This window comes from Sminthopsis crassicaudata, chromosome 4 (genome assembly GCF_048593235.1).
Source record: "Sminthopsis crassicaudata isolate SCR6 chromosome 4, ASM4859323v1, whole genome shotgun sequence".
Lineage (NCBI taxonomy): Eukaryota > Metazoa > Chordata > Mammalia > Dasyuromorphia > Dasyuridae > Sminthopsis > Sminthopsis crassicaudata.
Window position 1 is genome coordinate 50,115,942 of NC_133620.1, and position 24,877 is coordinate 50,140,818.

General features: G+C 37.1%; 1 protein-coding gene across 1 annotated transcript in view; it reads left to right on the plus strand.

The window, feature by feature from the left end:
- DDR2 (discoidin domain receptor tyrosine kinase 2) overlaps positions 1–20,921 on the plus strand; it is a 213,320-nt gene extending 192,399 nt beyond the window's left edge. The window contains exons 14-19 of the mRNA XM_074264657.1: positions 3,413–3,540; positions 6,644–6,835; positions 8,537–8,770; positions 10,692–10,719; positions 12,326–12,475; positions 13,631–20,921. Coding sequence (XP_074120758.1) covers positions 3,413–3,540; positions 6,644–6,835; positions 8,537–8,770; positions 10,692–10,719; positions 12,326–12,475; positions 13,631–13,771 — 873 coding nt within the window. The 3' untranslated portion in view covers positions 13,772–20,921. The remainder of the gene's footprint in view (positions 1–3,412; positions 3,541–6,643; positions 6,836–8,536; positions 8,771–10,691; positions 10,720–12,325; positions 12,476–13,630) is intronic.
- The last annotated feature ends 3,956 nt before the right edge of the window (positions 20,922–24,877 follow it).

A 24,877-nucleotide genomic window follows, 5' to 3' on the forward strand; every position in this document is an offset into this window, starting at 1 on the left:
TCTATAGGGTTGCCTTTCACTATTATCCTCATGACAATATCTCCTTGGTATTCTCACAACCAAGTGCCCTTAGCTAGGACTCTAAGAGACACCTAAATTAGATTGAATTTCTCTTTATAAATAACATGTAATAAATACATATAGTTTATTTTATCATAGTTACAAAGTTAATCACAGTTACAGAATCATAGAATCACAAAGTGGTTGGCCTTGTGTTGTTTAACAGTTTCACTAATGAAAAGGAAGAAATGAAGGGGAAATAGAAAGAAGGAAGGAAGGAAGGAAGGAAGGAAGGAAGGAAGGAAGGAAGGAAGGAAGGAAGGAAGGAAGGAAGGAAGGAAGGAAGGAAGGAAGGAAGGAAGGAAGGAAGGAAGGAAGGAAGGAAAGAAAGAAGGAAGGAACTAGGAAGGAAAGAAGGAAAGAACTAGGGAGGGAGGAAGGGAAGGAAGGGAAAGGGAAAAGGAAAGGAAAGGAAAGGAAAGGAAAGGAAAGGAAAGGAGAAAGGAAAGGAAAGGAAAGGAAAGGAAAGGAAAGGAAAGGAAAGGAAAGGAAAGGAAAGGAAAGGAAAGGAAAGGAAAGGAAAGGAAAGGAAAGGAAAGGAAAGGAAAGGAAAGGAAAGGAAAGGAAAGGAAAGGAAAGGAAAGGAAGTGAGGGAGGGAGGAAGGAAGGAGAAAGAAATATTTAGTAAAAAAAAATTGTGTCAGGTATTGTGCTGAGTGTTTTATAAATATCTCATTTAATACTCACAATAACACTGAAAGTTAGGTACTTTTATTATTCCCACTTTACAGTTGAGGAGATTGAGACAGGCAAAGGTAAAGTGACTTGCCCAAGATCACACAATCAGTGACTGAGACTAGATTTGATCTCAAATCTTCCTGACTATGGGTTCAAAGGTCTCTACATTCCATAATGCAGCTGCTTGACAAAAATATGGAGGAAGACATGAATAATATGCATACCAAATTTGCAGGTCAGATCATGCTAGGAGTGACAGTTAATACATTAGTTTACTGAATGTAGATACAAGAATATCCTCAGAGGATAGAAAAATAGTCAGGGTTTAATAAGATGAATATAATTGTGATAAATGTTTTTTATTCAGCTATTTCAGTCATGCCTGACTCTTAGTGACCCCATTGAGGTTTTTTGGCAAAGTTATTGGAGCTGTTTGCTGTTTCCTTCCTCATTTTACAGATGAGGAAACTGAGGTAAACAGTTAAATGACTTACCCAGGTTCACATAGCTAGGGAGTATCTGAGGCTAGATTTGAACTCAAAAAGATGAGTCTTTCTGACTCCAGTCCTGGCATTCTATCTACTGTGCCATCTAGCTACCCTTACTCTTTAATGGCTCAAAAACCCAACTTCATAAGTTCAGAAAATGGAGAGTGTGAAAAAAAATGTCTAGGCTTTTTGTGGATTTCCAGGTCAATATCAGTATGAAATAGATATCATGATATGGCCATCAAAGAAGTCTAATGTTAACCTAGATTTCATGAATTGAAGAATGGTACTCGGGGAAAAAAGGAAATAATAATCCTTTTGTATTCTCCCTTAAATGTCCACATCTTCCAAGAAGTGTTGGACCCAGTTCTAGATACTGCATTTTGAAAAAGAGCATTAATAAGTTGGTCTGGTTTAAGAGAATGGTTAGAATGGGGAGAAGACTGGAGACAGTCACATAAGAGGATCATTTGAAGCCACTGAGGATGGAGCCTGATGAAGAAAAGTTAATGGACATGATCTCTGTTGTTACATATTTGAAGTACTATCACATTTATTCTACTTAACTCTAGAGGAATGAACCAGGATTAATGAGTGATATCATCAAAAGCTCATGAGATTTGGGCTCAGGTACCCTAGGTTAAAAACCTCATTATGCTTTTTTTGTCTTGAGGGATTTTGAGCAAGTCATTTAACTTTCTTGGGACTTCAGCCTCTTCATTTATGAAATGAGAAATGTTATCTGTTCTCTTCCAATGCAAAATATTATCATTGTATGAAATGTCAGAGATTCAAATTTAAGTTCTCCATAAGGGGTAAGTTCAGTACAATGTGACAAAACTTCTCCACTGGATATTTTCAGGTGGAAAATCACTCACCCATCGACTGTGATATTATAAGAGAAGGGGCTTCAGGACTGGTTGGGCTACATGACAGATGAGCTCCGTCCAACTGGAAGATCCTGTCATTAGGATCAACAAATCTAAATCTTCTTTTCTATAACTTTTACCAATTTATCTTAGCTCCCACAGCTGAGGTCAAGCAGAAAAAGTTTAATTCTTGACACCATAACAAAGTTTCCATATGACATGAAGAGGGAAAATATGCCATATTGGGCCAGTGTTTTAATCATTATTTTAATCAGCCATTTGTATTATAATTTAGAAAGTATATTTATAATAATTCACCTTTATATAGTTCCTTAAGGATAACAACAACTCTGTGAGGAAGGTAGTTCAAGTATTATTGGACTCAGCTTGCAAATCAGGAATCTGAGTCAGACTGTGGCCTGTCCAGAGTGAGCAAGGGGTAAATGGCCAAGCTGAAGCTTGTGACTCCTTAGTCCAGGACTTACAACACTATAATCAATCAACAAAAATTGATTAAGTATATACTGTGTACTAGGCACTGTGTTAGATGCTGGAAATGTCAAGTCAAAAGAAAAATAATTCCTGCCCTCAAAGAGCTAACAGGGGAGTAAAAATGTGTGTGTGTGTGTGTATATATATATTATATATATATCTGTACACAGAGAGCACATACAAGGTAATCTTGGAGGCAACTGTTGGGAGGAGGGGAAACGGAAAACCTTGAGCTGAATCTTGAAAGAAACTGAAGATTCCAGGAGGCAGAGATTCCAAGAGAGAGAATTATAGTTACATGGGGCAATCACTATAATGGCATGGACATGGGAAATGAAATGTTCTGTGTTATCATAAAAAGGCCAATTTGGTTGGATTACAACATAGAGAAAGGCAATATGTAATGTAATGATGCAGGAATGATTAAATAGGGGTTTGGGTTATAAAGAGCTTCTATATGACCAACCATATAGTTTAATATTTGACCCAAGAGATGACTAGTTTATGAGTAGGGGAAATAACTTGATCATTTCTTACCTTAGGAAAATCACTTTGTTGGCTATATAGAAGATGGATTGAAGTAGGAAAAGACTTAAGGCAAGGAGACCAAGTAGGAGACGATCTTAGTAAGCCAAGTGATAGGTCATAAGAACTATCTTATCATCCTTGTTCTATCCTTTCAGTTCTTTCATCTGCTAAAGGGACAAGTGAAACATCCAATTGGTTCCCAATTCCTCTGTTCCACTTAGCTTATCTCTAGGAAAAGCCCACCAAGAACTCTGAAAGAGCAAATGATGATGCTGAAACTCAATGAATTTTGTCCAGGTTCATCTCTGTGAAGTGGAGGGCATGGAAAAATTCATGGACAAAGATTTTGCCTTAGATGTCAACACCAACCAGCCTGCCCTGGTGGCTGTGAAAATGCTCCGAGCAGATGCCAACAAGAATGCCAGGTCTGTCACCCACATTTTGAATTTCCCTTTACATCTATTTGCTTCTTTGAACCAGGAACATTTCCTAGAAACACCCAAGGAATTTACAAGAGGACATGATTTGGGATCTATTTAATGTGTGGAAATGATAATAGCCAACGAGTGTATGTTCAATCTTCATCTTGTTGTTTTTCTTGTATTTTTATCTTCTTATCCTGCATGCAATTCACCTTCTTAATCTATATTTTGTCTAGCTCCATATTTCCCAGAATTTCTACCAACTTAAATATGAACTTTTTGATTGTGTACATACTGCCCCTTCTATTATCTGTGGTTCAGACTCACCACTCTAAGTTCACATGGGTCAGTTTCAACCTTGAGAGGTTCTTTCTCTTACTATTCTTCATGGCTCACACCTCCACCTACATCTTTCATGGGAACATCAGAAATTTGGCTCATTTTTTTAAGGATCATGCTTCCTGTTCTCTCTACAAGAAACTGGAACTAAAAAATTGAGCAATAAAATCAAAAGTTTATGAAATATCAATAACAACAATAAAAATAATAGAATAACACTCATTTTTTCTTCCATGTCTTCTAGTACCGTCTCTGAAACTCAGAACTTGGATAATGATTCCGCTTAGACCCAGGGGATCTAAAAGTCTTGTTGAAGGGGTGAAATATTCTATAAATTCACTTTCTTAAAAGGAGTCTTTTTATTCTCCCTTCTCTTGGTGCTATTCCCCTTATCACTGTTAGATGACTTCATGTTTAGTCTGTGGTGCCTTGCAGTGTTTTTTTTTTTTATTTTGACTTATCTTAATAAGTGGCTGGTATTTTAATCACTGACCCAGGCTGGTCTGAGTTTCCTTAGGCTGGCTGGCAGTGGGACCACTATCTCTTGGAAACACCTGCTCATTATTCTATCTGGCATATTCTCTGTCTCAGTCTAACATCCACTTCCAAGGTTATTTGGCTTTGTAGCCCACAGGGTTACTGACCTCTGGATCCTTGTCATCAGTGAGATCTTCCTCACCTGATGGGGAAATCTGAGGTACCCTTGCTTTGTAGGTATGCAGCAGGCTTGTTCATATTCCTTTCTTTATCCCAAACCAAAGTGGGATTGAAGTGAACAGTTTGGCCCAAAAAGAAAGTTGCTTACAACTCCAACATATACTAACCTCCTTTGAGCAAACATACTCTTGGTAATCAAACCCACACTTTCTTGCCAAATCTCCTGTATTTTCCTTTCCTTCATCTTGTTAAATCTTTCTTTTCTTGAGTGTCCTTTCCTCCCATCCTTCTTTTTTTCTTTCTATAATGATGGCTATTTATGTAAGTCATTAAGTTTTATTAATTACTTGCATGCTCTTTCTCATTTGACTCTCACAACAATCAAGCAAGATAAATATTTCCAATAAAATGGAGGCTGTGAGAATTTAAAGAATTCATTTACAACTACAGACTTAGTATGTATCAAAATCAGGATTTGGACATAGGTCTGGTACACAAAGTATATGTTCTTTGTCTTTCTTTCTATATCCACTGAACCTAAGAATATCCATCTGTCTTTACTTGGAAACATATTCCAAAAAAGTCCTCTAGTATTTCCTCATGTCACCTAAGAGTTTAAGATTAATGTGGATTATGGTTTCTGCCTTCACACCCTTATCTTACATCCTTCCCATTACAGCATCGATGAGTCATTCTGCCATTGAGACTAACTTTCTCTGCAAGAGCTACACATCTGAGTAACACTGCCTTGTATTGTTTTGATTTATGTCATGAACATTCCAAATACTTTCGGAAGAAAGTTTATTGTCCTTGTCTCAAATAACATGATAAGCCCCAAGAACCATGACAGTGTGCCCCTGGGGAGTCCTATGGTTGATACACTTAAGAGTTTGAGGAGAGAAGTGATGAAGCTATGAACAGTTTCAGACCGTTATCTATGAGACTTTATTAGGATGAATTGACTGTACAACTTTCCAAATCACACTGAAGGACTATGTTCTTCATCCTTAAACATGTATTTATGATCTTGGCACATGATTCTTTAGAGAAATGACAAGGAAATACAAACGATGTGCTGAACACCTTGCCAGTGTTTACATTGGGGAACTGAGATATGATATCCATTTGTGTACTCTCTCTTTTAATCAAGATAGGATGTCAGAGTCCCCTGAACCTCCTAGAGATATCTCAGTTTTCAGGGGTTTGAGGAGACCTGAGAGATCTATCTTAGGACTTGGGTAGATATGAAAAGATCGCAGTCAACTCAAGATTTCAGTCTGGGGGAACACAGAGAAGTTCCAAAATAGCCACTCATTTATAAATGATTCTTATATGTCACATAAGGGTCTTAGGACAATGCAATTCTGATCCATTCCTGTAGGGTCCTAAATAAGCTGTTGTGGCCAGCTGCTAGATGGGAAATTGTCAGTAGTCATCCAGGTTATTTCATTATTCAATGGATCTGTTTGGTTAGAACTTGCAATAAATCATAAAATTTTCAGACTAGAAATTTTCTAGAGATACCCAGCCAATACACATCTATTTTTTTTATTCTTGGCCTTCTAAGTGCAATTTTTCAAGTATCAGTATGTTATTAGAGTGTGCCTTTAAATAGGGTTGCTTTAAAAATCAGCTATCCTGTTAATTATCTTGGTGATTGGATTGCAACTGTTAATAATATTTTGGTATATGAATATATAAAAAAGATATATAAATCAGAGATAAAATATTCACTTAAAAAGATGTTTCACTTTATCAAATAACTGAGATTAGAACTCCTTTAAATAATAAGCTCCTATGATGCACTTAAAATAGGATTCTGTTCACAAATTTAGTTTGCCAACATCATTATAGGATATATAGTTCTATGAGAACATATTTTGCACAGCAAGTAGAATAGCCAAGCACCAGGTATTCTATGCCTGTTGTACAAAGCAGAACAAGGTCAGATAGAGTTATGGGCAAGTGGAGATGGGAAGTCTTTGCAGGGAGCTTTTTTTCTGTTTGATGCCTTCCAACTCCAGTGACTTCTGGTGTGTGTGTGTGTGTGTGTGTGTGTGTGTGTGTGTGTGTGTGTGTGTGTATGTATATTTGAAATATCTTTCCAAAGGAATGATTTTCTCAAAGAGATAAAGATCATGTCCCGGCTGAAGGACCCAAACATCATCCGGCTATTAGCAGTGTGCATTGCAGAAGATCCCCTATGTATGATCACTGAGTACATGGAGAATGGGGACCTCAACCAATTCCTTTCCCGACACGAGCCCCAGAACCCTCCCTCCAGCAATGCACCTACTGTCAGGTAACTGATTCAGGCCTGTGTTAGGTTTATCTCACACCACATTTTAGGAAGGATGCTGATCAGCTTGAGAGCATCTTAAGGAAAAAGAGAGGAACAATAGAGGGGACCAGAAATCTTGTCATTATTTTTGACTCATCTGTTGAAAACACTTTGGGATACTTATCCCAAAGAAAAGAAACATTAAGGAAGAAAGGATTGTTATTTTAAACCATTTAAAAGCTATCATTGGGAGGAAGATTAGACATGGTCTTCTTGGCCCCTATTTTAGGCTTGTTATAAGGACAAAATACTGGACAATTAGAACTACCCAAAAAGTAGTGTGAGCAGTCTTCAGAGTTAATGGTTCCTCTTTCTCTCTACCAATCAGGCACTGTGCTAGACTCTGGGAACACAAATACATAAAATGAAATCATCTCTATCCTCAGGGAGTTTCCATTGTTTAAGGGCTATATAAGGATGAAACTTTATTACATTCATTATTATTATTAGGTCTACATTTCAGTTTCCCTTTTTTCCTAATAAAAAACAGCTCTCGAATACAATAACAATGTTTTAATATTAATATTAATTAATTTAATTTAATTAATTTAATATTAATCCAATTTTATTGAACATAGGATATTCCTTATGCTCAGCACTTTGCTAATTGTTGTCAATGATACAAAATAACAGAATTCCAGATTCAAAAGGATTGTCAGCATCAATCTAGTCCAAAAATATAGCAGTGAGAATTCCATTTACAATATGCCTGACAAATAGACATCCAAATGGAAGAGTTTATTGCAACTCTCAAGAAACTTTGTGTATAGTTGGAGAGTCTCATCTTTCCTATCCATAATTTAATTAAATGCAACAAATTTAAATATAAGGCACTGTACTGGGCATAGGAGGTTGAGACAAAAACAAACTGTGCCTACTGTGAAGGAGCTTGCATGCTGTTGGAAGTTGGGTGCAGGAGGATATACAGTGTATATACAGTTTTTATATGCAGTATATATAAAAATTAACTACAAGCTATATGCAAAGTCATTTCAAGAGGGAGAGATTACTAATAATTAAGGGGATTAGGAATGTCATCAAGTGTGAAGGTATAGCTTAGTTACTGTGAAGGAAGATAAGGATTAGACACTATAGTACACAAGGGAGGGGGATGGATGGCATTTTAGATTTAGGGAACTAATGAAACTACAATGAACTAATGAAAAGGATTGGGAGAGGGAATGTCATATGGGTCAGACAACAGGTAGGCCAATCTGACAAGAAGAGGAAGATTGAGACTATAAAATAAATAATAACCTGGAAATAATAATAATAATAATAATAATAATAATAATAATAATAATAATAACCTGGAAAGGAAGGTAAAAGCTAGACTCTGCAGGCGTCTATCATCCACCCATCCATCTATCTATCTATCCATCCATCCATTTTTTCTGGGGACCTTTAAATGCCAAGCTGGGGGGTATGTATTTTATTCTAGAGACAACAGAAAACTGTTGAAGATTTTAAATTTGGGGCATGGAGCTCGGCTTATAGTCAGCCCTATGCTCTGGGAACGAAGATTTGGCATTTATGTGGAGGTTGGACTGAAGCAGGGAGGCACTTAGGCATTTACTGCAAAAGTTCTGGTGAGGTGACAAAGTTTGTGTCCCTCTGTATTCATCTGGATACTTCTGATTGTCTCCTATCATATTTCCTCAGTTATATAAACCTGAAGTTTATGGCCACACAGATAGCATCAGGCATGAAGTATTTGTCCTCTCTAAATTTTGTCCACCGGGACCTGGCCACACGAAACTGCTTAGTGGGTAAGAACTACACCATCAAGATAGCAGACTTTGGAATGAGCAGAAACCTGTACAGTGGAGACTACTACAGGATCCAAGGGCGGGCAGTGCTCCCTATCCGCTGGATGTCTTGGAGAGTATCTTATTGGTGAGTTTTCATATTTTCAACCTCTAATATCTAAATCAACAAAATTTTTCAAAAGTCTATTACTATTCTAGGTTCATACGGTAGTATGTGTAGATTTGCATCTGGGATATTAGAAAAACTTAGTATCTCTCTTTGTCTAAACAATTTTAATATTAAAATTCAGTCTGTCCTATTCATATTTTCACTACATATAATCTTATTGAAACACCACTATGATTATATCTCTCCTCTATAAAAAAAACTTCATTAACTTCCCAGTGCCAATGGATAAAATAATAACTACTGTGCTTGCTATTTAAGGTACTTTTGAATGAAGTTTCTTAAATTGTAGGTCATGATACCGTATCAGGTTGCGCAACTGAATGTGGGGCATCACAAAATTATGGGGGAGAGAGAGGGACAGAGTGACAGCAGAGAGACAGAGACAGATAAATAGAGACAGAGACAGACAGACAAAGAAAGTCTGCTTCATGCTGTATTCAGACATCATTTTTTCCTCTGAAGGCAGATGATATTTTCATCATGAGTCCTTTGAGATATCTTAAATCATCATATTGCTGAGAATAGCTAAGGTATTCACAGTGCTTCATTATACAATATTGTTGCTACAGTATATGATCTGTTTTTTTTTCTGATCACTTTACTTTTTATCAGTTCATATATATCTTTACAGGTTTTTTTCTGAATTTATTATGCTTGTCATCTCTTATAACATAATAAAATTCTATAATAATCATATACCACAACTTGTTCAGCCATTTTCCAATTGTTGAGTATCCGTCAATTTCCAATTATTAGTTACTATAAAAATGCAAATATTATTTTGTTTAATCCTCAATTGTCGTGAAATGTAGATACTTTTATTATCCTCATTTTACAGTTGGGGAAACTGAAGCAGATCAAGGTTAAATGATTTGCCCAGGATGATATGAATTCATGTCTTTCTGATTCTAAACTTGGTATTCTAATCCTTGCACCATCTAGCTATATCTATGCACTGTTTCTAAGTGCATGGCTTAATAATGATATTCTAAATTTTATCATCAATAATTAACCAATATTATTACACCATCATTTGCATCTTTCTCAACCATCATTAATTACCTTTGGTAAATACCATTATGACTATCATACTGATGAAGCAACACATCCTTCCTAAGTAATGTCCCTGTCATGACATGGTAACTTTCTGGGTTATTTTGAATAAATAATTTGGGCTTTGGAGTCTCTAAATGATAGCATATAATTTTTGTCACTGAAAATGTTTATAAGTCATGTAGTACTACTATTTTTCAGATGGGAAAACTGAGATCCAGATAGGTCAGATGACTTATTAAGGATATAGCTGAAATTGAAATCTAAAACTCTTTCTGTTACATCTTTCTGAATCTTTAAAGAACAAAAATCATGACCTCTATTAACAAATGTGTTGGACTTAGTTCTAATGCAATAAGCATTTCTGAGGTGACTTCTCTATGTTCTGCTAGGTGCTGAAGGTATAAAGACTATATATATATAGTCTTTTCCTTAAAGGAATTTTTATCCTCCTGGAAATCACGAAAACATGTAAACAGAGAAAGATACCTATGATAATGTGAAGGTGGAGAGAGCATTCCTACTTAGAGGATAAGGAGAGGTTTTCCTTAGTAGATTGGTCATAAGTTAAATAATGTTAGAAACCTGAAATTTAAGCAAAGAGGTATGGGGGCTGGTGATAGAATCCCGAATTCAGGAATAACAAATAGCTAAAGTAGAGTGATGTGCAATAAGCCTGGCTATATTGCTAAATTTCCCAATTGCATTTTTATCCCATTCCAGTTCACTCAGGATTTTTCTGGTTATTTGCATAGACTGGCATTAAATAGACACCTCTAATTTATGGATACCTCCATTAATGCCAGACACCTTTGCCCCTGTATAGTCTGGGAAATAACAGGGAAAAGAAGGCTGTAGGGAACTGGAGGTTTTTAATGTTAAAGTGAGGAATTATTATTTATCCTAAAGAAAAAAGGATTGATATGTTCAAAGCTGTGCTTTAGAAATATAATTTTGATAGCTGGGTGGAAGATGGATTGTGGAGATAATGAAATTAGGGAGTCCAGTTAGAAGCCTCTTATAAAAGTAAAGGTCATGAAAACTTGAACTAGGATAATATATGAACGGAGATAAGGAAACATAGGTGAAAATATGATGGAGAGGTGATATATATCATATATACATATATGTGTATATATATATATATGTGTGTGTGTATCTCTCTTGTTACATATATATGTGTGTGTATGTGTATCTCTTGTTACATATATATATATATATATATATATATATATATATATATATCCCCTATACATATGTATATGTGTTGAAGTCCAGCTCCAGTAGTGATAAAGGGTATGGAATGACTAGAGGGCCAGGTAGAGAGGCCCAGATTTTGGCCACTTCCACAAAATTGTAAATAGTTGTGATACCCATCAGAATAAAATTATCATACCAATGTCTTCAAATACAATTCTCCCAAATATCTTTTATTTCCATTATGCACTGCTTGTTCCTATCCTAAGTTCAAAGGAATGTCTTTGATCTATTGTATAGCAAAGTTCCATTCCCGGGCATTCTCTAATCAGTGTATTAAAAAAAAAAAACCTGTCTCTGCAAATGTTTATTGGAAAATTTGGTGAGCCCAGATTAATATTTTTCTGGCCCTCTACATATATGTGTGTATGTGTGTATGTATGTATGTATGTATCTATCTATCTTGTTAAGTGATTCAATATGGAGGAGGTACAAGGGGAATGGAAAGTTCTGAGTGACTGATAGAGTAGTAGTAACCTCAACAGAAATGAGGAAGGGATGGGTTTAGAGAGGTAAAATGAGGTACAGTTTAGATAGGTTAAGTTTAAGTTACTTATAAAACAAGCAGTTGGGGATACTCAAAGGGCCATCAGTTCATACAAGAAGGAAATTAGGGCTACATATAGAGATGATGGTATCCTTGTGAAAAATTGGGAATTGAATCCATGGTAATTGATGAAATCATCAAAAAGAATGTAGAGAAAAAAGAAGAGAGTTAATTGCAAGCCTTGAAGAATAAAAGATCTATGTTAGAGGGAAGAATATGATAAAACATAATTGGGCTTTAAAGATGGGTTGATGTTTTCTAACAGTGAGATGATTGACATCTTGTTCCAATTTTGTTTTCTTGAACAATCTTTTAACACTAAATTGGAGAATAATGCATCTTTGAGTGCTATTTAATCTTTATAGGGTTTGCCCCCCTCCCTCCCTGCAAAAGGAAGTAGGCTTCCTAGGTATAATCTGAGCCAAATAGTAAGGGTGGGAAAGTCACTTTAAATGTTGCAAAGCTCCATGTGAGCATATCTAATATGAGAAATTCACATTTTAAGAATCTCACAAAACTCTGGTTTAATGATTGTTTACCTCTAGAGGTGAGGGAAGGCATGAAAGCCAAAGCATTACTCCTTTTGAGGAGTGTGTGGAGGAAGTTTATCCTGAGTTTCTCTTTTTTTTTTTCCTTCTCTTTTCACATCTGATTAGGGGAAGTTCACCACAGCAAGTGATGTGTGGGCCTTTGGGGTGACGCTGTGGGAGACCTTCACTTTTTGCCAGGAGCAGCCGTATTCCCAGCTGTCAGATGAACAAGTCATTGAGAATACTGGAGAATTCTTCCGAGACCAAGGGCGGCAGGTAGGGTAAACTGAGAGGGATGGATGAGAATATGTGAGCTTCTGGTAAAGGAATGAGAAGAAAACCCTGCCTCAGTACATACATAGACTCACACATGCATGTATGTATGTATGTATGTATGCATTTGAACACATGTGTTTGTAGACAAATAACTGCATTTTGATGTAGAATTTAAAGAGGATCATAGATAGAACTAAAAAGAGATCTCATTTTTTACAAGTGAGAAAAAGGAGGCCTCTTGCCACATAGGTAATCAGTAACAGAACTGAAATTTTCATCCCCGTCATTGGACTCCAAATCCAGGATCTGTTTCAATGAAATAAGTACAGGGAGAAAGGCAACATATGAGGAGAGTGTGGAGGAGAGATTCCTTCTGGCTGAAGAGAAGGATGGAGGAAGATTGTGGCAGAGAAACTGAGAGGTTGGCTGAGACTTGGACAGATGGAGAAGGAGGAAGATATTATAGGCAGAGGGAGCAGTGTAAAAGGGGAGTGAAGGCAAGAAAGTATCAGGTGTGTTTGGGAATAGGGAATCTTAGTCAAATTTTAGTATAGGAGAAAGGGAGTATACCAGTTAAGGCAGAAAGGCAGCCATGTTGGGGAGTCTAAGTCTGCTCCTCAGGTTATGGGAAGTTGTTGAATTTTCTGAGAAGGAAAATGACAGTCAAATTCTGATTAACTCAGGCAATAACTCTATACTCTATGGTTGTTGTTCAATTATATCCAGTTTGCTGTGACTTCGTGGATCATACTGTCCACGAGGTTTTCCTGAAAAAAACAATGAAGTGTATTGCCATTTCCTATTCCACTGGATTAAGGAAAACAGAGATTAAATGACTTGGCCAGGATTATCAACTAATAGGTATCTAGGACTGGGTTTGAATTTAGGTGTTCCTGACTCTAGATTCAGTGCTCTATCCATTGAGTCACTTAGCTGTCTATTACTCATAATGGCCTCAATGGCTTTGCCAGCCCTTAGCTATGCTGGGGCAATACCTATTTAGATAACAAATTTTGGAAAATAGGAGGAGAATGTTTAAACATGAATCCGACTTTGTCTCCTGTGCCCCCACCCCAGGCTTTAAATTTTTTTGTTTTCCTTTTGACTTTCTCGGTAATTTCCTCATTTTTGTTGTCTGTTTATCTGTTTCCCAAGACATATCTCCCACAGCCTGCAATTTGCCCTGATCCTGTTTATAAGCTGATGCTCAGCTGCTGGAGAAGAGACACCAAAAATCGCCCCTCATTCCAAGAAATCCACCTTCTGCTTCTCCAACAAGGAAATGGAGAGGAGTGATGCTGTCAACTCCAGAGCACCTCTGATGGTCCCCAATCCTCCCCTTAAAACCCACCACTTCTCCAAATCTAAGCCACTTCACTTGGACTTCTAATGGACTCTGGGAGGCGGAGGTTTCTTTGTTTTCCTCCTTTTTTATTTTTTACATTAAAGAGCCAAAAAAGAAAAAAAAAGTCTAGATCAGAGGGAATCTTGGGAAAAAGAAAAAGAAATCTTATCTGACACATGGGAGTTGGATGACAAAGGCTAGAAAATTCAAATAATTTATAAATGTTAAATATGCTTGTTTATAAATGTGCAAATTCTGTGATTTATTTTCTGAGTTCCCATTTTTAATAAGTGATTAACAAATCAGAACAGAGAAAGACTTGAAGGATACTGATATTGTGGGGAATGCTGTGGGGATGTGTTTAAGCCAGAAGTTTCAGTGAAGTATTAGATCATGGACTGATAACGACCTTTGAGTTCTAATGAGACTTCTCCCATAAACTCATTAGCTAACTTGGGCCAGTAAGTGAATGTTTCTTCATAGTACTCTCATATGTAGCAATGGTTCTGATAGCGTACTTGTGAACACACACTCACAAACATATAACATACACAGACACAGTGACACAAATACACAGGCACACATACACACACCCCAGTGATGACAGCAAAAATCATAAATCTAGGCCCTATGGTGATAAAGGTTTCAGCTGAGTCACTGGAAAATATCAGCATGGTAGAGAAAATCCAAGGGGAATCAGGCAGGTAAGAGAATTTGCTGTAGGTGAAGTATCCTTTGCCAAAAAGGGAGAGTAGGGAGTTGCAGGTAAAGAGGGTTGGTGAATATAATCTGTACAGTAAGAAATTGCCATTTTTAGTTCCAATAGGATCTCCTGGACACTATCTTTCTCTAGAGTTTATTCAAGGATATTCAGATTTGGATTTCCCCAAGGAAGGACTTCATTTTAAATAAGATTTAAGGCGTATCTGGGAGTAGTAGACTATGGCTGAAGCTGCTGTTGTAGAATTTTAGCTATGGAAGGAGACTTGGAAATCATTTAGTCCAAGTTCCAGGGAGCTATTAGAGGTGGGATCCCAGTCACCATTTCCTGGGAAAGTTGTGAGCTGATACTTGGCATTCTGGTTCTTTATTCATTGAATTCTTCATTTGCTATGGATCCCTTTTATGGTTAGAGCTTCCTTTAAACTTTTAGAGAGTGGCACTTATCTGAAGCAGTACAATGGGAAAGATGCTTTATTCTGTTCTTTACAGTGTCTCTGTAGCCTTGTTGGACTTGGCATAGCCAGTAGGAAATGAAGCAACAGGCTGGGGTCTCCTCCATTGGACAATTGGGTCATTAGTTAAATTATCTTAACTTTGTGTTATAATGATCTGAGGTGACTCTGGACATTCACAAACCCCAAGCTCTCCAACCCAACAGAAAAACTAACTTTCAATTAAGAATACTAGGAGAGATATAAAGAATTTCAGCTGAGCTTTATAATTGGGAAGGGACAGTAGGGGTTTTTCTCTACGGTGATGAATTTTGGAAGGAACCAGCAACATTTCCCCAGAATACACTTTCTCCCTCCCACTCCCAAGAATGAGATTGCAGGTGAGATAATCCCTACCTAGCCTACTTTCAAAGACCAGCTTTATCCCAGAGTTTTCTCTCAAAATTGGCCACAACTTGCCCTCAGGCCAACTCCTCCCACCTCTCCAGTAGCAGCCTGCCCTTTAGCCACACAAAAACCTCTTGTTTTCTGGAAGCACTTCTATTCCCTGCAGCTGTATTCCATGCGAACTTCTTTTTTTGCCCCAGGCCTCCCAAAGACTTAATTACTGCTCTGGAGAACATATTTTCCAAGCCAAGGAGCCAAGCCACTGTCTCACAGCTCCAGCCACCCTCTATATCCACTTCAAACAATCCTTTAAGGTTCTGATTCCTTTCCCCAAGCAAGTTTTCTGAATCACTACTGGGGCAAACTTGCAAATTGAAATCCTAGGTTTTCTGCTTTAATCTATTGCCCCTAAAAGAGATACCTATTTTCTGTCTTTGAGCTCTCATGTGATGAGATTCATAAGGTTTTTTTTCCCTTCCTTCCTTCCTTCCTTCCTTCCTTCCTTCCTTCCTTCCTTCCTTCCTTCCTTCCTTCCTTCCTTCCTTCCTTCCTTCCTTCCTTCCTTCCTTCCTTCCTTCCTTCCCACCCTTCCTTCCCACCCTTCCTTCCCACCCTTCCTTCCCACCCTTCCTTCCCACCCTTCCTTCCCACCCTTCCTTCCCACCCTTCCTTTCTCTCTTTGATCTGCAGCAATTTACCTAATGATATTTTGTGGACCAAAGTGTCTCTATAAAAATTCATATTTGAAGTTAGCTTATTTAGTCTGGATTGGTCTGGCCCTAGCTCAAAGAAAAAAGAAAAAAACAAAAAAACACTTCCTAAGTCTGTCAAATTGATTCAAACTGGTAGTTTGCATGTAGTAATAGGTGCTTAATGAAAGTTTGTTAAATTGAAATATTGAACAGATCACCAAACACTCTTCCTTCTTTTTGGTAGTGAGAGTTTGATTTTCCAATATTTAGTCTTAGGAATGAAGATTAAGTCCCAATTAGCAAGTAATAGCATCCAAATAGTAAGTAAATCATAGAGTGATGGAAACTCAGAATTGGAAGGGACTGAAACTACTGAGTCCTGTCACGAGTGAGCAAAAATTACCTCTATCATATTCTCCAAAGGGGTTATCCTATCTGTACCTGAAGACATGCAGTAACAGAGACACCTTTAGTATGAAGGCTCATAAATCATCAATATATTAATCATCAAGCATTTTAAAAGTACCTTCTACATTTTGACACTGTGGTAGATTCTGGATATGTAAATATAAAAGCAAAACAGTTCCTACCATCAGGGAGCTTACATTCTACTAAGAGGACTTAACATGTTCATAGATAAGTAAATATAGACATAAGCAAAATAAGAACTTTCACAATCCACAATCAGGGAATTAGAAGAACAATGGAACGAAAGTACTACCTTCTACAATGTTGCACATGGTCTCAGAGTTATAAGAGTAGACAACTGGTTATAAGATTCATTTCTTTAACTAGAAGAGGCCATTATAGAATCACTGAGGAAAGAAACGGATTTTGGGGGGAACATGAAAGTCTCTTTATTTCCTTGTAGAGTCAATCCTCATGTTCAGACAGGCTGGGGCATCTCTCTATGGAAGCAAAGCTTTTGCACATTTCAAATCACAAGTTGTAGAAAAAACTATAACCAAACTTAGAAAGTTCATTCCAGATGAAAAGAATGATCCAAAGTAGAAGACTCAGTGGGTGACAGGAAAGAGAAGCCAAAGTTGCTATAAATGATGAAGAAAGGTTGTAATGTAATGTAGACTAAAGAGTGCTGAGAGTGGGGCAGGGGGTTGAGATTGATAAGAAGAGAGGGGACAGACTCAACAAGTAAGGAGAGAAAGAGTGAGAGAGAGAGAGAGAGAGAGAGAGAGAGAGAGAGAGAGAGAGAGAGAGAGAGAGAGAGAGAGAGAGAGAGAGAGAGAGACAGAGAGACAGAGAGAGAGAGACAGAGACAGAGAGACAGAGAGACAGAGAGACAGAGAGAGGGGAAGGATGAACAATAAGAAAGTTCGCAGAGGACAGAAAGGATGAAATATTATATAAAGTAAGTTAGGACAGAAGTGAAGGTAAGTCCTTTCTGGGAGTCAGTAGATACTAAATGGCATATGTGAGTGTATAAAAGACAAGAAAAGAATGAAAGAATAAAGGACAGCAATAAGATGAGGGGAATTCTTGAATGATTAAAAAAAAAACCATACTCTGCCACCAGAGGGTAGCATTGTCCTACAACAGAAGAAGAAAGGCCCTTCTGAGGCACTCAGCTCTGGAATTTACCCACTGCTACACAAAAAGACTAGGTCTAAGAAAAATCAGTGATTTTTCGGTCTCTTGATACCCCATCTTCTGTCCACTGACTTCTGACTTATTAGCTTGGTGTGTTTATAGGGATACTGATTTGGCCTTACTTTGGGGCTCAAAGGGATGGTTGTAGTAGATTCTAGTTCCACAGACCAGGTAAACAGAGACACAATGAAAATGCTATCGTGATGACTGGACCTTCCAACCTCAAGAAGAATAGATAGGGTGATGTGATAAATATCCTACTAACTTTAAGGTCCTCTAACTTTAAATTCCTTCTCTGGCCATCCTTCTTCATGGCTTAATTCCACCAAGGCACACAAAGTGAAACTTTCTTGCAGATGCTTATCACCATCCTAGTTTAGTAAGATTGTCATTGCCAGGAGAACACAAGTCATTTACATGTGACTCTGTCTTGTGTCAGGAACCTCAGCTGCAAGATTTCATTGGAAAGTCCTGGTCTAAGCAGAGCTATTTGATATGGGAGCTTTAGAACATCATTCTTTAGTCACACACCCTCTTTTGCCCTTCATTATTCCACTTATCCTATTGGCCAATCCTGAGGAGGCATTGTGGATGCGACCATTTCCATTCTTACCACCAGAAAGAAAGTTCAGTGGTAGGCTTATTCAAATAGTGCCTTTTTAAAAGAAAGACATTCAGTGGCATAGGTTATCCAAAAGGTATGAGTGTTATAAGAATATAGTTTTCTCATTTTTCTTCAGAAAATGAAATCCTTCAGATAGGAAGTTTATTGAGCACAGAGGCATATGAGTTCTCTTGCTGCTGAAATTTTACCAACTTCTCTAACACTCATGGCTCCAATACTCAGAGTAGTCAGTCACAGTCAAATGTTAAAATCATTGTTTTGAATCAGAAAAGATTGCAACCTTGACTGAGAATTATTTAACTGATTTAAGATATATTTGTATGTATAGAGTTTATGTGCCATGTGTGAACATGTTTTTCCATTTGGACTTGTAAAAGTGCAGGCTTTTCCCATGACTGAGAAGGAAGTGAGATGTGTTAGATATCAGTGATGTGAGGGTAGTCCACATGTTTGGGTAAAAGTAAAGAAACATATTGAAAAGAAACAGCATCTATGTTGTGCAAAACCACAAATGAGAAGATAAAAAATTAAGAATATGATTACTCAGAAAAAAAGAACAGAATTATGATTGAGCAAGGTCACTAGAAGTCTGTTTCTAAGTATAATTTGTAGTCCATAATTGTATAACAGACTATCCAAACCCTTTCCTTTAAGCAGATTTCTTTGAATGTGCATAGTTCTCTTAATCTTCCTGAAATATTAGCATCCTGGTCCACATGGAAAGATACCTCTGAATTGTAATTTAAGTGTTTTTGTAGAAACATCTAAATGTTATTTCCTCTTAGTAAGCATTCTTGGAATCCTGAATTGGAAGGTAAAAAAGAACAAATTGCTAATGGTGGGTTGATTTTCTACACTGCAAACTCAGCTTCTACAAATGTTCCACCACTCTAACATTCATGATAAAGTGGTATATAGTTGTTTTGTTGCTGTGATTTAGTCCTGATTGGATGTGGTAAGGGAAATTCTGTCCAGGTGCAATTCTGCTGAATACTAGAGGGAACATTTTAAACCCAGAGATGCCTTGTAATAGGTAGATTGTTTCTCTTAATCAATAAGCAGATCATTAAAATTCTGGTTCTTACTGCTCTAGAAGATTAGGGATAGATTTAACTTTTTAAAAGACATGTAAATGACCTAAGGAAGAAATGACTTGTTTTTTTGTATGTTGGCTGAAAGATGGAGACATTTCTTATTGTTTCCCTTGATAAGAGTCCATTAAATAGTCCTTCTGTGTAATTGTGGAGAGATAACTAGAGGATTTAAACCAATGTTCTACTAACAATGAGTGAAAAAGAACATACTGAAGCAGCATCAGACATAATTCCTCTTCTTTTTCTTCTATCCACCACACATGTGTCCAATAGCTTATCTTCAAAAAAGAAGGAACATTTCATCTTTTTTTCTATACATTACCAACATGGATAGAACTACTGGATTCATAAGTAGCCTAACCACGATTATGGAATAACTAGATTCTGTTGGAAAAACCTAGTGCTGAAGTATTAGAACCACAATGTAATTCTGCAAGAGCTACTTCAAATTCATAGGATCATAGATTTAAATATCAAATTAAATGGAGGTTAGAAATGAGGAGAGTAGGTCTGTTGGAGCTGAAAGGGAGTAAAAAAAGTCATAAAATTCCAAGTAAATACATGGAGCAAAATGGAGCATGGAGCAAAATCTACAGAAAATAAGGGATTTTTATTCCCTTAAATATTCTCTTAAACCTTAAAGGAAGGGTTAGAAAAGATAAAAATATTGCCCAAGTCAGGATAGTATAGAATGACACATGACATCAGTTTCCCTTCTTTTGTGCATTCACTAATGGTTCTAGATCTATAATATTCAATTTGTGGCAATATGCTGTCTGCTAATAGATCTGACCAATATATTCAGTTGTTACCCCAAGACCCTAAGTACAGAATTCAGACTCTTTGATCCTCTGGGTCTTTCATAAAAATCTAATTAGCATCTTCTTTGATCATTCTTGAGAACTTCTTTACAGAATTTTCTAAGAGGGAAAATACTATCAGTCCAAAAAGTTGCAGAAGGCAGGCTGATATGAATTTACAGTTAAAGCAATCTTAATACAAAAATATTTAATAGATGTCCAAGAATGCAGGAAGGTCTTAAATAATGATGTTCAAAGAAATGTTATGTTCTTAATATAGAAGTTTAGAAATAATTCACAGCTGGGACACAGCCTATTCAACAAATTCCTGTAGTTTGTCTGGTCCACTCTGGTACAATTTTCTTTTTAGGGTTATTTTCTTCTTTTCTTACTCCCTTGTTGGGTAATCTTTTTGTGGAGAACTTGGGTCTCTAAAGCAAAGTGGTACATTTCTCTTGAGGACAGCGAATATCTGTGCCCTGTTCTGTCCCTCCTAACAGCTCAGAGGACACTGTGTCCTATTGAGTGCTGATGAATAGCAAACTGATTTAATCTCCGTTTATAGCTATCATACTCATTCCAAAATAGAATATATACAAATTCTCTGTATCTGAAAAAAAGAGATGTGATACCTATTGTATATTTTCTTTTCTTCCTTATTTATTCTCTGTAAGTCCATCTGTCAGATGATAAAAATGTAAATAATAATGATTAAAGAAATATGCTGCTGATGGAGCCTTTTTAAAAACAACAACTACTACTGTATAAGAAGAACCATCCCTGGGTTTTAGCCTTTGGAAGGGTTAGGCAGCACATTTGAAGTAGAGGCTGGGATATGGGAGTGGGGACAAGGGGACATTTATCATTATCGTTGTTTTTATACAAAGCTGTAAATACTAGTTTCTACACATGGACAAGAACATTGTGATCTCAGATATTTTGTTGTTCTGTAGACTTGACCACCCTTATTAACTCAGCACCACTCAGCCATAATAGAAATGAGAATGCAATGTCTGCGAAGTAAGACAAACAGTTCCTAATAACAAAAAGATCATAGAATGGATGGGGAAGGGCAATTTTTGTTTTAGACTTGGTATACAAAATTCTCCAAGCTCAGTTTCACACCTACACACTGGCCCCATATATCTACCTCCACAAGAAATAAAAATAACTACTCAAAACAAGCAGAATAGAGGATCAACTTTTCTTTTTTATTATTAAAGCTTTTTTATTTTCAAAACATATGAACAGCTAACTTTTCAACGTCTATCCTTGCATAGCCTTGTGTTCCAAATTTTCCCCTCTTCCCCTCACCCCTTCTCCTAGACGGCAAGTAATTCAATATATGTTATACATGTTAAGTTATATGTTAAATCCAATATCTGTAAACATATTTGTACAATTATCTTGCTGCACAAGAAAGATCAGATCAAAAAGGAAAGAAAATTAGTAAGAAAAAATGCAAATGAACAACAACAAAAAGAGTGAGAATGTTATGTTATGATCCATACTCAGTTCCAGCAGTCCTCTCTTTGGGTATATATGGCTCTCTTCATCACAAGATCACTGAAACTGAAACTGACCTCAATCATTTTCTTGTTGGAAAAAGTCCCATCCATCAGAATTGTTTGTCCTATAATATTGCTGTTGCCTTATACATGAATGTTCTCCTGGTTCTGCTCATTTCACTTAGTATCAGTTCATGTAAGTCTCTCCAGGCCTCTCTAAAATCATCCTTCTGATTGTTTCTTCTAGAAATAATATTTCATAACATTCATATACCATAACTTATCCAGCCATTCTCCAACTGATGGGCATTCACTCAGTTCCCAGTTTCTAGCCACTACAAAAAGGGCTGTCACAAACAATTTTACACATGTGGGTACTTTTCCCTCCTTTAAGATATCTTTGGGATACAGACCCAGTAGAAACACTGCTGGATCAAAGGGTAGGCACAACTTTTTGCATAACTTTTTGAGCAGAGTTCCAAATTTCTCTCCAGACTGGTTGGCTCATTTCACAACTCCACCAACAATGTATTAGTGTCCCAATTTTCCCACATTCTCTCCAACATTTGTCATTATCTTTTCCTGTCATTTTAGCCAATCTGAGAGGTATGTAGTATCTCAGAGTTGTCTTAATTTGTATTTCTCTGATCAATAGTGATTTAGAGCACTTTTCATAGAAATGGTTTTAATTTCTTCATCTGAAAATTGTCTGTTCTTATCCTTTGATCATTTAGAGGATCAACTTTGTAGAGCTACAGTTGTGATTAGGGATGAAACCTAGGGAGAAAAATTCATCTCTTTTTACTCTTAGCTCTTAAAAGAACAATTTTTCCTCTGAGAAATTTAAGATATTTATTTAAAGACCATAACCAAATATGGAAGGATGTGGGGAACAGAATGATAGATCCTGAGAAGAAAATGGGATTTCCTTAAGGGTATACTTTACATTTAGAAGTAATTGGTTAGTTTTCTTTCTTGCTTGAATAACCTGAATTTAAAAGCTAGAGCATTCCTTGGCTAGGGAAGTAGTAGCTGTTGGTCAAAAAGGGTGCATTATAGGTATAGTCATAAAAGCATTTGGGAGAGAATATGAAAGCTTCCATTCTGCTTTTGAAGGGAGCATGCAAGCTGGCTTCAGTTGCACAAAGGGGCAGGTTAGTTTTAGAGAAGTCTGAGGTGGGAAGGGACAGCTTCCCTGTTAATGGGGAATAGCTGGGATTCTATCTTGGCTATTCTGTAACAATACCGAAGTTTGAATTTTCAAGAAGAGGGTATGGTAGTATAATAAAAGAAAAAAAAATTCCCAGTAGCAACTAAAAGTCACAAGCAATGTGACAAATCAATTCCCTGGGAACCTATTAAGCAAAGTATTTTTATATTACAGCTTTCTTTTATCTAGCTTGGAATCAAGAAAGAAAAAATGGAGCAGAAACAGAATTATAGGTGTGAAGAATGAATCCCTTCATCCCTACATCATATTTGGCAAATAGTCCTACTTTGCTTGAAGATCTTCAGAGAAGGCAGCCTGCAGCCACTATAGGTTAACTCTTACCTGACTTCAGTCCTAAATTTGGCACTTTGAAACTCCCCCTCATTATTCCTAGTTCTGAGACGAAGTTAAATAAGTCCTTCAAATAATGAGACAACTATGGCGCCCTGTTGTCTCACACTTCTATCTTACCTCCATGCTCCCTTCCCAACCTGCTCTTTTCTAGAGTAAAAATCTCCAGTTCCTTCATTCCTAATACCCAGGACTACTAAATACTTGATAAATGCTACTGTATCAGTCAATAAACATTTACTAAGTATCCATTATACATCAGACACAGTGCTAAATTCTAGGAATATAGATACAAAGCAACAATAACAAAATTCACAGTCCCAGCTTTCAAGGAAATTACAATCTAATTGTCTTAGATTGTAATTGTGTATTAGATTGTGTATCTAAAGCTAACGTGTGCAAAGCACTTTGCATTTTGTCTCATCTGAGCCTTCACAATCACTCCTGAGAGGTAGCTGCTTTAAATATTAGCCCAATATTTAGAGAAAGAGAACTGAAAAATTGGGGGTGTAAGAAATAGTGAAATCTGGGAAGGTTTAGATGACTGGAATAAATTAGGCAGAACAATTTACACAATATCATCAAGATCATTAACTTTGAAACACTTAAAAAAAATAAAACAAACAAACAAACAAAAACAATTGATGGAATGATAAAGGGAGCTCTTCTCCAGACCGAAGATGGCGTCATGGGAAGTGCTTTTAAGGTTTGCAAAGTTCTAGATTGTGAGGTAGGTACTGCTGTTTTCCTTATTTTCAGTTGAAGGAACTGAGGCAAATGGGTTAAGATTTGCCAAGACTCAGGCAGCGGCTAAAGGGTGGGGACATAGAATTTGAACTCAGATCTTCTTGCTTCAACCAACAGTCTCATTTGTAATCCCTCGACGTCTCAATTTGACATCTATAAAGTATCCACTATATATATATGACGTCTATATAGTACTCACTATTTATTATAGTGCTTTTCTTAAAACAAATATTACCTCATCTGTTCCTCACAACTACCCCGGGAGGTAGGTGCTATTATTATCCCCATTTTACATATGGGGAAACTGAGGCAAACAGCTTAGTGTCTGAGGCTGGATTGAACTCGGGTCTTCCTGATTCCAACCCATTGAGCCACCTGATGTTTATTTGTTACAAAGGGTTTTTTTTTGTTGTTTTTTTTTTTTTTGTTTTTTAATGAAAAGACGAATACTTGAAATTGAAAAATATAATAGTAAAAAAAATGTACTACGGGGAAACAATCTACGAGAATGTAAAGGTGGCAGCTGACTCCGCCTCTTCCTGACGTCACCAAGCCCCGCTCCTTTGACATATCTAGCTGAGGAAACTTGGCCGTGGGGATCCTTTTTAGCTCCGCCCTTAGCCCCGTCCCTGGGCAGCCGCACTCATCCTGCTTTGGCCTACAGCAGCTAGGTGTCACAGTGCATGAAACACTCGAATTCAACCTTATACTGCTTGCTTCAGTTTCCTCATCGGTAAAATAAGCTGGAGAAGGAAATGGTAAATCGCTCCAGCCTGTTTGCCCAATGGGGTCCCGACAGAAAAGACCGAACAATCAGCCCTCATCTTTTCGAGCGTCCCGCCACAAGCCCTCCTCGGACG